The 14,809-nt window shown below is 39.8% G+C and overlaps 1 protein-coding gene across 5 annotated transcripts in view; it reads left to right on the top strand.

The window, feature by feature from the left end:
• Nucleotides 1-14,809, top strand: part of LOC113231081 (protein prickle-like) — a 423,515-nt gene that overhangs the window by 21,223 nt on the left and 387,483 nt on the right. For 3 of the 5 annotated variants that reach the window (XM_026465249.1, XM_026465248.1, XM_026465252.1), the window contains exon 2: nt 9,289-9,682. In XM_026465249.1, the coding sequence (XP_026321034.1) occupies nt 9,333-9,682 (350 nt within the window). In that variant the 5' untranslated portion in view covers nt 9,289-9,332. Of the gene's footprint in view, nt 1-6,597; nt 6,754-9,276; nt 9,683-14,809 lie in introns of all 5 variants that reach the window. The other 2 variants (XM_026465251.1, XM_026465250.1) reach the window with 2 other exon arrangements.

Below are 14,809 nucleotides of genomic sequence, written 5' to 3'. Positions count from 1 at the left end.
ATAATAATAACAACAAGGATTTGGAACTAAATTCATACATATATAGAATACAAAGCGTGTGTCCTGTGCTGCCAAGGAAACCGTGACCCACTCAGCATGTTGCCGTCGCACTTAAAGTGCTACGACGCTGATTTTTAGCGGATCCGGCAACAAAACACACGTGACACGGAACATAGAAGCCGTCCCAGGTTCACAATAAAAACATTGAATGAAACAAGCAAAAGCAGTTTCAAGTCACAAGGGAACTTTCATCGAAATTACTTTGGTTCTTTTTTATTACTTTGCAAATATAATTTAGATGTAATAGTAGGGTAATAATATTTTAAACAGTCGGCGATCTTGGCCATCGGTGCAATGATTCAGTAACGAATTCTCATTAATGAAAATTAATGAGAATTTCGATGGTCGCGATTTGCCATATTACCTCGCTTGACTTTTTGGTCAACACAAGATTGGTAATCTTCTTCTTCTTGGTGTGTCGCTTCTCGACGAAGGTTTGACAACCATCACGGCAATTCTCATTTTTGAAGTTGTCGCACATAAGAGGGAACGCGTGCTAAGATTGACCCAGGCTTTCAGATTCATCATCACGCGGTTTTCCTTCTGCCACAACTCTGCTGTCCTTAGATTTTCCCCTGCATTTTTTGTTGCAGAATTCTGCAACTAAAAATGCAGAGGGAAGTATAGCAGTATATACCAGTATCTATTTATTTACTTATTACGGGATCAAAATACTTCAGCTTCCTTTCATTTACAGTTCTGAGTATTTCCAACTTTTTCCAGTTTAAATTAAAATAAGGATTTAATAAAAAGGTGGTAGTGAAGGTTTTTAGAGAATGACAAATTAAATTTTGTAATAATTTGGTGGAGCGGCTGGGAGGTTTTGCAACCAATTAAATTTGATGGTGGTGTGTTAAGTTAAGTAAAGTCGGATTTACGGCTATAGCATCGAGAAAATAAAGAACAAAAAATAGAAAGAAATATTATGCAGAAAAACTGTGCCGTACCTTGAACTCCGCGTTAGGGCCGTATACGCGGGTGGTGTACGTCGCCAGGGGAATATTCATACGCAAACAAATCACTTAAAACAATGCGGTTTTGCAATGAAAAAAATGTCCGTCATTCGCAAGAACAGCGTAGTGTCTCGATCTTCTCTTATTTTCTTTGAAGTGGTGGCGGCGAGCACTCTAGTGGCGACTTCTTGTCTTCTATTCCCTTCACTCAAAGGCATTTTGGCACAGTGAAAAAGGGAAGAGAGAAAGATTCGATGCTATGCCTAACTAATGAAATTAACTTATCACCAAAGAAGCGGATATTGGTTTGAATGCGAAAGTTAAACATAGCCAACAGATATTATATGGGAAATTAAAAAATAAAAATAATTCATGTGTGGCGTTACCATTTGGTAAACAAACATTCCTTGTTTCGCGAACAGTAGCGTCATTGCAGATATCAAATGAATTATGTAACAATAAGCAAACAGGAAGAAGCGAGTGCTTGTTGGCAGCGTCTGTTGACGCGATGAGGCGCGTGACAGATGAACTATTGACAAAAGCTCTCAAGGCCAAAGATAAACGAGCCTTTGCTTATCATCATTTTGATTCAGAACCACTGCGTTGTTCACTGTACAAATAGAAAAGTTGATCAAGTGAGTGACAACAATTAAAAACTGCTAATACGTTGTTATAAAAAAGCCAGTATTTGATCAAATCAAACCCAAAGTGTAGCATATAATATTATAAAATCACAGAACTGTGGTAAAAATCTAAAGCTGAATAGATGTGGGTGGGTTTACAGCATAAAGCTCTAGGACCCGTGTCCGTGTGGCAGGTTCACGACCCGCGCGGCCTTGCCCGCCCTTGCGCGGGCGCATACCGGCTGCCCCGCACCTTCGCCCCGCGCCTGCACCACCGGACGCGCTCCTTCACGTACCACCGTCACTATTTGCATATTGATACAAATGTATGTATTCGTTTGAGCATAAGTTATTGTCCAGGTACAATAGGTAAAGACCTATTGTTAGGTATATTTGCTTTGTTTTATTATAATTGTAAATGTTTTGCTTTCCTCGACCCTTCAAATATTATATTGTTTATGTTAAATTTTTTATTATTAATGTTATTGGATCTTTCAAATTTCATATTAGGTTTAAGGCTATCCCATTTTTTTACATTTCATTTTACGGTGTACTAGAATGAATTCTAACGTTTATGCAGTATCAGTTGCAATCTTATATCTCTCTTTGGTTCCATTTATATGTTCACGTTGTTGCTGTCGCTGGAGTTGGCCGGCGACCATCTTTGTAACAGGAGCCGTCAATAAACTGCATTATTCGAGCTCGGGACTATCACGTTGGACATCGATTTGCTACTGCGCTTACTAATGCGTTATTAAAATCCACGGCAAAGGAATTGAAGTATTATATATGTGAAATTAGGAACCGAGCAGCTTTTAGTTTGAATTTTATTGAGCCTTAAATTGTAGGATCTAAAAACTGTCAGTAGAAATCAATGAACTTATTCGTACGCACAAATGTGCAACATTTAAAAAAAACATAATTATTTACAAAATAAATTGATAACCGGAAGATGCCTTCCGATGCCTTAAGAAGTGGGACAACGGTTACTTACGGTATTCAGTTTAGTGCTTGACAATTCGAATTCCGGTGGCGTCATATACCTATGACTTAAATTTCTTAGTTAGCTACAGTTGACATCTAATATATGCTTCTTTATTGAGCTTGCTTGTCCAGATTTTTCTTCTCCGTGAATTGCTCTTCAAACTAGAGCGGGGTTTATGTCGCTTCTCCGTCGGGGTCCGCGGCTCGACAGTGTCGTAATGGATCGGGTTCCGCCAACCGCAAACAATGCGCTCGAGTATACCTTTTTGTGTATTTTATCTATAGGAAATCAACACTGCGTAAATAGTACCTGATTTGATACTATCGTTTTTAAGTAATATTAATACGTAGTATCTAGTCAAGTATCTTGGCGTCCTTGTTTAAATAATTTTTAGGTTTGTGGGTGTATATATATTCACATGTTTGGATTTCCATTGAGGTAAGCAAAGTCCATGACGACTGTGGTTCGTCTTTGCTTACCTAAAAGCAAATCTTTCTTGTTTTAATTACATTCATCAATCTTTTCATACACTCTTATTTTTTTAACTACGCACTACAACCTTTTGAAAAACATTTAACATTTGATCTGAGAATGTGGGAAGGGGCCGTCTGCTTCTAATGTTGCCTTCCACGTTGGCTCTACATATCTCTTTGGCCACTATATTTTACTTCACCCTCTTCTTGTGCTCAAATCTTTTTCTATTTTTGTCCTAAATCCACCATTTCGTTCACGGGTCACCCTATTCGTCTCTCTATGTCACGTAACAGTACATTACATATTTTTCTGTTAGACCACATTGCTACTGCAAGCACTCTACTCTCGCGCTTCTTCTACTGTACCTATCACAAAATAGCATTATACATCGCCATTTATGCATTCTCAGATAAGAACTGAACGCACATTAACCTCAGCACTCACATTTTTATCGAATTCCTTAGCATCAACACAATTTATATATCAATTTCATTTTACTACGTGAAGTTCGTCACAGGAGCTTCGTATTTCGAACATCGATTAAAATAATAATTAATACAACATTGAGACAATTTGGAACGTAGCCGCGTTAATCTTAACTAACGAGTACAGAAAAAACATTTGGCCGATCCTTCCACTTTATCGTTAACCTGATTCGAAACGGAATCTGCATGTTAGTATTGCGTCACTACAGTTTTTCCAATTTCATTGATACAAACAATAAACACGACTAAGCATTGTATCCAGTTACTTTGATGTTATCAACCAGAAGCGTCAAAGCTGACTCGAGCAACTATAAAGACTAATCTAGGGCCTAGCGTCGCTCCCTGCAGAGAGCTCGACTTGCGAGTGCGCATGCAGTGGGCGGACAGTAAAAACACGACCGCTAACTCGACCTCGGCCACCGGGAACTCGGCCCACGAATATAATGTGCACCAGGAGATAATTATACAATCATCATAATGCTATACAGCGTCACAGTTGAAAATTATCGAATATTGTCACTAATTTTAATCTATATCTCTTAAACTTGACAAATTGATTTAATTATCTTTAGTTTGGCTCCATTTCAGGTAGCATGCTTACCTGCGATAATACAAACCGCTACTTAGAAAGTGTGAGACGACAAATTACTTCCCGAATCATTGCTGTATTTTGTTGTGGTGTCATACTGTTATAGTTCATAAAATACATATCAGAAACGGTTTTTAATTTGATTCCAATATAAAAATTTCAAAATATGACAAAGTCATATCCATATCGACTGCCAAAATCATCTCCCGTTACACCATCACCAGCCCACTCCAGTTTCTCGAAACTACACCACGAGATGTTATCTCGTCCTTCGATGTCGAATTACTGTTATCAGAACACGATAGTTGCGACCGCGACTTTGATGGATCAACGGTTCAACTGGATTTGTCTGCTGTCGAGTTTTGTTTTAATGCAAATAGTTAAATGTGTTAAATTAAGTTCTGTGATTTCATGATTCAATACGGTTGGGATAATTGTTGCATATAATGTAGCGCTTCCATTAAAATCTCGTCACGTCTCTTTAAGAGTCAATAAATAATTTAGAAAAAAGGTTCCAAGTAGAGCGAAGAGCTCAATGAAAAATAACCCAATCTGCCGGCGTCTGGTGCAGAGAGTTGCACCGGCAGAAGCAGCACCCACGTAACGTGTGATTTAGTATAATTTATTACTCAAGCTTGTTGCTTACTTTGGAGTAATGCGATGACACGGCGATTTTCAGCTGATCATTACGACGGAAACGGTGATGATGTAATTTTTTACCTTTCGTGCCTTATTTGCAGCACTTCAAAGTACTTACTACGTCACAGTACATACAGTACCCTGCTACCCATGTGCTCACCTTTAGGAAAGTAATGTATTTTGTTAGTAATATTAAAAACTCCCAACTTGCAATAAGAGTAGTTCGTACTTTACATGTAGGTAGTCTTTTTGTTAATATATGTATAATAGTCACACGCTTGACCACAATCTCACCTGATGTTAGTCTCCGGTTTTTCGCAATGTTGTATGTTACCTTACATAGCTTGCCAAGTACAAATTAAAGTTAGATTTACATGTAAGGAGCGACACAACAAGCCGTTGCTAATTCACTAAGGAGTAGCAGTCATGTTGCAGTAAACTTTTTACGAACATTACTTTCTCCCGCAGTAAAGCTGCCTCGACGTCGTCGCCGGCGCTGGCTAGCGTTTCCTTATAACCCATTAACTCCTGCATCGGTTTTTGCCGCGCCGCGCCGCCGCCGCCGGCCCTCGGGAGTACTTTTGAAAGTCGATAACAACTATCATTTGGAGCTGATTTGTTGTGGGAATTCAACAATGAGTTTCGTTTCGTCACTTCTCGATCAAGTGATTGGGTTTTGTGATCTAGGGCACGATTAATAATAAGATTCTTGAATTGTTTTAACATTCACCGAGTTTCACTTTACAGGTTTACGATTAAAAAAAACCGTTTGAAAAAGTATAAACAAGTACCTATGTACGTACGTATGATTACAATGAAAATAATAGAAGCAACCTGGGTGGTCATTTGAAAAAGCATCATCTCATCTCTCCAAGGCAAGTTCAATTATATGCAGTGTTAAACGAGACACTCGAGAGTCGAGGCTTTTTCGATTGCGGCCCGTTGCCCGCGAAGCCGTGGCGCCCGCGCCGCGCGACTCTCCGCCGATCAAACACTTCGCTACACGCTTCACTTCACGTCTGTTGTAAGCTGTCGGTTGGCGATTGACCCGCGGTAGGAGCTCAACTTCACACGTAGCTGTCAGTCAACATCTTCAAAATGTTTTCAACTAAAACGTCCGCCTCAAACGTTGAAATGTGATTCGGCTGTTTGTGTGTTTTGGTATTTTTGGAGTTAATCTTAATATTATATCTTGGAAACTACTTATAATATTTAACCCATTTTTTATATTTTTAAACTTGCATATCGTTTTAATCTAACTTTTTCATTGCTCCGATGTCTACATAGTTTTTTTACTCAGATTATTTATGCTAAGGAACTGAAAAGACATTTGCTTTCGTTGATGGAACTGCTGTCTCTGTGATAAAACTTAGTAAAAACCATAGAATATTCTTTAAAAAAATACATAAGTTTTATTTAGCAAACTTGCTAACGAAACAACTAAACATTAAAAAAATTAAGTTTTTGCATACGAAGAATCGACACTTCTATATCAACACTTACGTATCATGCGCCGCCTCGTGTTGATATAAGCTCTACCATCTTTACCTCCGTGTTGATTGTTCACTGTCACAGTGCTTACATTGCCCGAGTCTTGAAAGTACGCTCATATACTATCTGAATGTGAAACCTTAATGACGTAGCTCCGGTAACTACAAACATCTAATACAGAAAATATAACATAGTACAATAGGTAATAGGTATGTTAATATGCTCGATATAAATTCGGTAAAAATGGTTTTTTAAACAATATAATGAGTAAGCTAATTGTAAATTTATATTGTTGCAGGTACTCGTGTCCGCTTCATCAACGTCCATTGTTGACACTCTCCGAAACATAATACGAAATCCCTCGACGTCAGTTTAAAAACGGTGATTCGTTGCGATGATGTCATTTTGTCGGGTTGCCATCGCAATGCGTGAATCGTGATGGTCTATTGTGAAGGTAACTAGTCGAGAGGTTACGAGCTTTTAGGGATCCCGTGGCCCGTCTCATAGCTGTTTGTAATGTTGAAACACAGATTTTGAAAGTTGAACCTCAAGCGTTTACCATCTGTTGTGTGGTAGCCATGTTCACATAAAATAAGTAGCTATTATTTAGATCGACTCTCGTCTTCACAACACATAGGCTGAGGCGGAAACAGACGACAAAGCGATCTTAGTTTCTCATCGGCTACCGCGCAGCGTGAGCGTACAGCAACTGGTACGGGTGCATGAAGACTCCGCTTGGGGGCATCTAGTATCCGTCGCTGCAACGGATAATCTCTCCTTCTTGTTAAGAATTCATAAAACAAACGATGATACTTTCTAATAATAACATACTATAATTTTTTAATTTAACAATTTTTTAAATATTTTTATTAACCGTGTTGGTAGGTTTATTCTTTCGTTACGAGATGATATTATTATTAATATTTTGATAATATACAGCTAAGGTAAAAAGACAATAAAAGCTAAAAATACTAGAAAGTAAAACCTGGGATTTTTAAATTATATGAATAAAATTGGGTCCCGTGGTAAGGTGCCCAAGAAGGTGCGGTAATTTGCTTTGCGGTAATGCCGCCGATATCAATAGAATCTTTGTCCTGCAGAAACGTGCGGTTAGTGCAATTTACAATCTGGGCCCCATAGTATCTTTGAGAGATAAGTTTAAGGAAATTAATAGTGTCACAGTACATCTATGAAAATGTAATTTATGTTAGAGGAATAGTAATTTCTTTGTGAAAAATAGTGACAGACATAACATTAATACGAGGAATAAAATAAACTAGCTGTTCTTGATAGTCGTCTTCACAAAGTGACAAATTCATTTAAGAGGCAATGTATACGCTTCTATAACAAGATTCCGGTTGATATACAAAATTTGCCTTTCACGAGGTTTAAAACTATAGGGAAACAAAAACTTTATACTAAAGGTTATTATACAATTTCTGCGTACTTGGATGACAAAAATCCGTGGCAGTAACCATGTAGTAACCCGTTTAGCTCATGGAGTTAGTATCGATCTCTGATGTTTCAAAACAAAAAAATATATTGTAAACGTTGAATGTGTACAAATGTTATTTAGAAAGAGCAACCCCTAAAGTTTCTTGCTCATTCTTCTCAGGGGAATCTGCCTTATGAGCGGTAGAGTTTAGCCAATGTGACGATTTCAAGTGTAATAATGCTTACCTATGAAATAAAGATTATTTTGATTTTTATTTTGCTGGCTTTAGATGCTGGCAGCGTTCACCCTTTTGTATTGCTATGCTAATGTGCTGGGCAAGGTAGCCGGCTCTTGGGTTTCCCAGACAGTCTATTAATTTTTTGGACAAAATTTTGTACAGATGAAGGGTACTGGGATCCCACGGGTCAAGAGTTTCGACTCCGAAGGCTGTAATTAGGTAGTCGGAGCCGAGATCCTAGCTAGATCAGCTGAGGATCCAGCCCTCTTGCTGTTATGTTGGAGATGTGTCGGCACATGTGTCGTTCCACACCAGCGTCCGGCCCCTACTCCAAGGGATGAGAGTCATTCCGTCCGAGCGCTTGCCGTCTGTTCGCAACATGCCGCTTGCCTCGAGTATAGCGGGCACGTTAACAGTGGCAAAGGCCCGGCGGATGATATCGTTGAGGACTGCATACCGAGAGATATAGAGATTATTTTTCCAAAAAATTATTACTTATGCACACATGTCAAGATGTTTTCAAATAGTTTATTCAACATTTAGTCAGACTAATAGAACGACTACGATATTTGAGGCCGTATGAATTCTTACAAAGACTTACCTACATTATGTAGCAAGGCCCGAGGACATCAGGCGTCACACCTAGACAAATGCGAGTAATCTCATTACACCGCATACGCCGCTGTAGCAATAATGCAGCGCCGCCGCCGCTCCCTGCAGCATCCTGCAGCGGCAGCGCCAGAGGCAGCCCGCGGCACTTCGACATCCTCATTAAGCTTTAATAGATTTTCTTCAACATCATGACCGGTATGATCGCCGTGGCTAAGAATGGTCTTTAGTCAGTTTGCATTCTTACGCCAGGAAATTGTATAGCATTACAAACCTCGTATCTCTTACCCACGAATTGCATTGAAGAGATTTTCATTGTAGACATTTAGAAATAATTTTAAAAATGTAAAAGTGTACTGAACCTTTCACCGAGGAGTGAAAACATTATTTGAATTTTTGTTTGACGCCATTATAGCACGTCAATTTTATTCCATGATCAACAGTTTGTGGGTGGAAGAATCGTCGTTGACGTTGCACGAAAACATCGTAACAATGCGTGAACATTTGTATTAGAGATGTGAACGGAGTCGGAAGAGTTTAACGAGGGAATTAATTGGTGTTTGGACGGAAGTCGGCTTGTTAATAAATAGACGGACAGACGGAGCTGAGCAGGTGGGCGGGGCGGGTGAGTGTCGTTATTGTTTCGGAGAGTGTCGTGAGATAGGATTTAATTTCGACAAATTAATTCAATTAAGCGTTGTTTTTAGAAAACGTACAACGTGCCTATGTGATGCCTAAGTGATCGCAATGAATGCATTGCAGTAACATAGTGCAACGTGGCGAAACGTGTCATCTCAATAACCAACCCAACGTTAAAAGTGATGCGTTAACTAAGTGGCAAATCATAGGCAAGAAAAGTGTGAAAGTGTACTCAGTGTCAAAGTGCAATACGACTCATGGGCTCATCATCCCACGGATGCGATGGGAGATGAGCGGTGAAGAAGCGCTCGCGTGCGCGATGAAGCGCAGCAAGTCGTACACGTGGCTAGCGGGGCTGCTGCGCCGCGAGCGCGAGCAGCGCGACGTCGTCGGCGCTAGCGCCGGCGCAACTGACGCGGACGACGCGCCCTGGGTGCGCGCGCATCTCACCGCTGTCGACAGGTGAGTTCCTCTTACGTACATTTACAAAACAGCAAGAGTAGAAACTCGAATGCAATGGCAGTCTCACTGCTCTTGAGCGGTACGATGAGCGCTAGGTGAAGAGGTCCTGGATTCGATTTCCTGTACGACCAATTTAGGAGTTAGGTCTTTCGAAGATCATTGAAGGTCTTAACACCACTACCTGTCTCCTAAACACAAAACGCTCTCGGTTGAACTCGAGGCCCGCGCGTGCCGCGCCGCGCCATCGTTCTGGTTTATCACAATACCAATTGCTCCCAATCGTAAGCCATAAATCTTTCACGCCATTGCAGCTTGCGACATATTGTGAGCTCATCAAATGTCAAACACTTTTGCTTAACTTCTCGCTGTAAGTAACTGTTTAATAAATAATAACTACAAGAGAGACAACCCGCAGGGCAAACTATGGTTTATACCTTTAGAGAGACCCGTGCCCTGTAGCGGGCCCTAAAATAGGTGATGATGATGACATAAGGGTCACACTCAATTCACACATTTCTGTGTTTCTTCAAATATCACTGCAAAGCGTATTTCCTCCACACTTCGTTCGCAACTGCAATTCCCATTGCTTGCTTGATTGGTTTTTGAAATGAGAGGTCAAACTTTCACCCATGACTATCAACCAACCCATAATACATTGTGAGTACTACGACTAACCGAAGCATTAATATTGAATTATACACAATCTCTAAAGCTTAGCAATGTTCGGATAGGCTCTTTCTCGTCGCAGGCACCTAAATCACAGGTTTCACAGCGGCTGGGTTACTTAAACGTACTATCGCCAAAGTTGGCGCCTCACCGCCCTAAGGATTCCTTTTTCGTTCAGGCAACGGCGAACGGTCACCCGCAGCTTGCGTATTCTTGTCAACATTATTCTTGACAACAGCGTTGAAAGGCTAGATTATATTTTTATTATAAACAAATGCTTTTCACAAAAAAAGGATCAAGAGAGTAAGGGCGGGGCTAGCCACAATCTCCGTTTTATCTCCGGACAAAATTATTTTGAGACTGGTACAGCTTCAACTTCGCTGATAGTACGTAACGTCACTTACCTACAAACGCTCGCAAAACTGAACGGTAATCGATTCTTTCTTACGCCACTTGAGACCAAACTGTATTTGGCACTTGAAAGTGTTGTGTAGACTCACCATACTTACATACCTAATACTTACGTACGTAAGTTCGTGTAATTCTGAGCAAGCGGCAACTAATTTAGCCACTCACTGCGTTTTATAATACCTAAGTAGGTAATACATTAATTATTTCAGAGCAGCACGCCACAGACTACTTAAACTACTCTACATCTACAGTAAATGAACTAATTTGCCAGTATAAGTATACTTAGACAATGTCATTTTTTAGCCTGTTTCGGTGGCTTTTTTGTGCGGTTTTGTGCGTTTATTTATTACGTTGTCGAGTTTTATCGTAAATATCAAGTGGCAGTCTCTCGGAGTCACACGTATAGTTTTCATTAGGTAAACTATGATGTAGGAAAATCGTGCCTACGCCACCTTTTGTATGTCAAAATCGCTATTGATTGGGTTATAACTAAGCAATAAAATGTTAATATTCGTGTAGGCCTTAGAATTGTAAACGTAGTATTTGCAATTTTATATTTGCGGATGTTTCAACGAAGCGAGGTAGAGTTTATTTAGGCTTTATTTCATTCCCAACCGCAGAACGTGTTTGTAGCAACCGCAGGGCACTAAGACTTGTGCTGTGCTGTGTGCTATAAAAGTGTTAGTAGTAAACTTTACTGCGATTTATTGCTCCTCTTTGAAATAGTAAACATTAACGTAAATATTTGGATGGTCCTTTTCTTAGTTCAACATCTAAGATTGAACCGTTCAACCATGATATACTCCGATTTATAATTTTTTATTGCTGTGCTAATTTCGATTTGCATTACATTTATTCGTACCACCTCTCTTGTTAAGGTTTAATAAAGAAGTTTCCTTTGAAGAAATGTCGTATCTTCATACGCATAATTTCCTCATTTTGATATATACCGAGTGCACAAGCAGTCACTTTCTTATCTTTTAAGGAATGTGCACAAGATATATATAGCCAAAGGTGATAGTGTAGTTACGTACTAGATAATTAATGTAGATTTTTTTTAAGATATCGATGAAACCTCCGCCTCTTTAATCGCTCAAATTTAATTACTCGTTTCGTCACACAAGTTAACAAACCCATTGTTAGAATTAACGTTTATGTTTATTATTTCACACCAAATATTCTCTTTACTCATATAACTACGAAAATAGATAAGGAATTATGTTGTATTTCAAATGAATTATGAGTTCGCTAGGAATGCAAGGGAAGAGAAGTGGAAGAGTGACAACAAAGAATTTGGAATAAAAGGTTGTATTTTGTGAAACGAAATAATGTTAATTGTCGTTGTCGATATTTTTTATCTTTGTGCTAAAGTTGTTATTTCTTATCACCCTTAATACCTACTCTACATTCATCAATGAGAATATAATTTTTCCTTCAAATTATAATAAGATTTTTCAATTATTTCAACGTTACGTTCATCAAATATTGTGGCGATTCAAAAATTCGACGTGTTCTCAAACAAAACCAGATAATGGTGCTAGTTAATATGATAATATACGGGCAAAGCTCGGTGATATAATACCAATGTAATAGTATGGTATTATGCTCCAAGCCACATCGCGGTGTGGGAAGGGGCCGTGGGAAACGGCGGAGGTCGACCTTCGAGGGCAGTGGGTATTTTTGGATTGAAAGTTATTGATTAAAAAATATAGTACCGTTAACCTAAGTACAGAGTTTGGCGAAGGGTAATGCCCATTAGATGCATATGTACACGTGTAAATTGAGCGCGGCATAGAAGTGGAACGATGGGGCAGCGAGGCAGCGAGGTCATATTGTGTTATTGATTTGTAGGAAAACAGTATTAAATAAGATAAAAATATCAGATCTCGTTCGCCGAGTAAGTATGCCCTCGTCAGTATGTAAACTTATGTGTGTTAACCGTTAGTATTGTTTGCGTTTGCTCGACACTCGTAAATTAAACAATATTGTTAACTCTGTTTGATGATTAACGGTGACCACTCACCGTCGCATAGTGACATACATTTTAACCAAACGTGTTACGCAAGAAAGCCTGTGCAGAGCCAAAAATTTCTAATAAACAAAAATCCGTGGAAACAAAAAGCGCGTCGTCTTGATTTTGCAGTATTTTGCGTTAAATTTAATTCATCACAATCAGCGGCTCGAGTTGCGTGACGTGACGACAGGCGGCGAAGTTTACCGTTCCGTTAATTGTGTTGTGGTACAATAGCGGCCCGAGGCCCGCCGCCTGCGCCGCCGCCTGCACCGCCGCCTGCGCCGCCGCCGCGGTCAGAGGGTACACCGTGATGATTAGAGTTTAGCTATGAGTCGTCAACATCGATAGATTTATTACTTTAGGTGTACTGCTTGACTGCCATAAGCACATCCATGGTGTCACTGGTGCCGGACGGAAGCGCAATAAATCAATTGTGATCAGTCTCTTGCTCCGTCCCATAACGAGTGTAGCTACATAGATAGGTAAGATGTTAAAAGGGTGCAACAATCTATTAACAAAATTGTATCACTGCAATGTGTGTCAAAATTAAAGTTGCCATGTGGATATCAAAGATGACTGTATCGATATATTTATCATCACGTGCCCCACCCCAATGCGCAGGCGCAGACGTGCCTGGCGCTGATGAAGCGCATAAATCGCGATTACAGCTCGCAGCTTAATTGTTATGTAATCGCAACTTAACGACCGCTTCATTGCCATTGTGCGAGCGTACTGTAATGGCTTTTGAGCGTTGTAACAAGTTGCTTATAATTTTGTTTCTTAAGTATTTGCGAATCGAGTTTAGTAGTTCTAATCGTCGAATGTGACGTCACGCTCCTGCCGCGCAATCTTCTTTGAAAAGGCAGAGAACAATATCGCCTAAACTTCAATGGATATGCGTAGAATGGATAATTTTTTTTTTTATTTAACTGCCTCCGTGGCCGAATGGTTACCATGCCGGACTGCCACGCAGAGGTCCCAGGTTCGATTCCCGGGCCGGGAGAAATGTTTGTATGGCTTACATTTATTTCTCTCGTGAGTTTGGGTGTAATTTGTGGTTGTCTATGTTTGTGTCCATGGCACCCGCGACACAGGGTTTCCCTAGTGCGGGGCTATGTTGAGTGTGTGCGTTATTATTTATAACACCTTCCTTTCAAATCTTGGAACTATTAGGAATAAAACCAAAATACTCATATTTTTACGTACATTTACTACATTTCTATTCTTAATACACCTTCGTAGGGAAAGAGTTACACATCAAAAGTACAGAACAAAATACAACAAAATATCGCATTTTAGAGGGCGGTATTATCTATTTGAAGTTTCTGTACTATACGTAGTTAGATCTCCGATCATAACAGACGGAAGTGATAACCTTGCACTTGGAGGCCGTAACAAAATTTTCTTACGTTCGGCTTTACTGAAATTGATCAATCTTTATTGATGACCAATGGATCTATAATGGATATATAATGAATGCAAATCACGAAGTCACTCTAACATTTTTGTTAAGACTCAAGAAATAAGGTCTAAAACTCTAAAATGCACACATCGCGAGTGCTGCGAGATGTGCTTGCCAATATTGGCATGCCGCGCGTCGCCACTCGACATTCGACTCACGCGTGGGCTTTGCAAATTTCGCGCACGCGTTGGCGTTTGTTTGTCCACTGTAGTGTGGTCGAACGACTTGTGCGGCTTAGAGGTTGTGAAAATAGTAGTGATTTATCTGTATGGATAAATAATTAAGCCTCGCAATCAATAATTAATATTCTTATTCGATGTTTATGTAGATTGTTATTATTTGTAACCACTAACAATAACTGACGTCTCCTACAATTGACAACACATTTGTGCCCGCTAAAGTATTCGGAGCGATTTCTCGAATTGAACACAGACACTTTAGAGGGATTTACGATTCACGCAAAAATATGGGTCTACTCTCTGCTTTAGACCGTTCTACTCGCACGAAGAGATTGTGAGCAAATTGATTCTAACCGCAGTGTTGCAGGCGCAGTGACCGCGACCTACGTGCGGTA

This window comes from Hyposmocoma kahamanoa, unplaced genomic scaffold (assembly GCF_003589595.1).
Source record: "Hyposmocoma kahamanoa isolate Upper Pololo Valley unplaced genomic scaffold, ASM358959v1 64, whole genome shotgun sequence".
Lineage (NCBI taxonomy): Eukaryota > Metazoa > Arthropoda > Insecta > Lepidoptera > Cosmopterigidae > Hyposmocoma > Hyposmocoma kahamanoa.
Note: the sequence above shows the minus strand (reverse complement) of the source record. Positions and strands in the feature narration are given on the sequence as shown.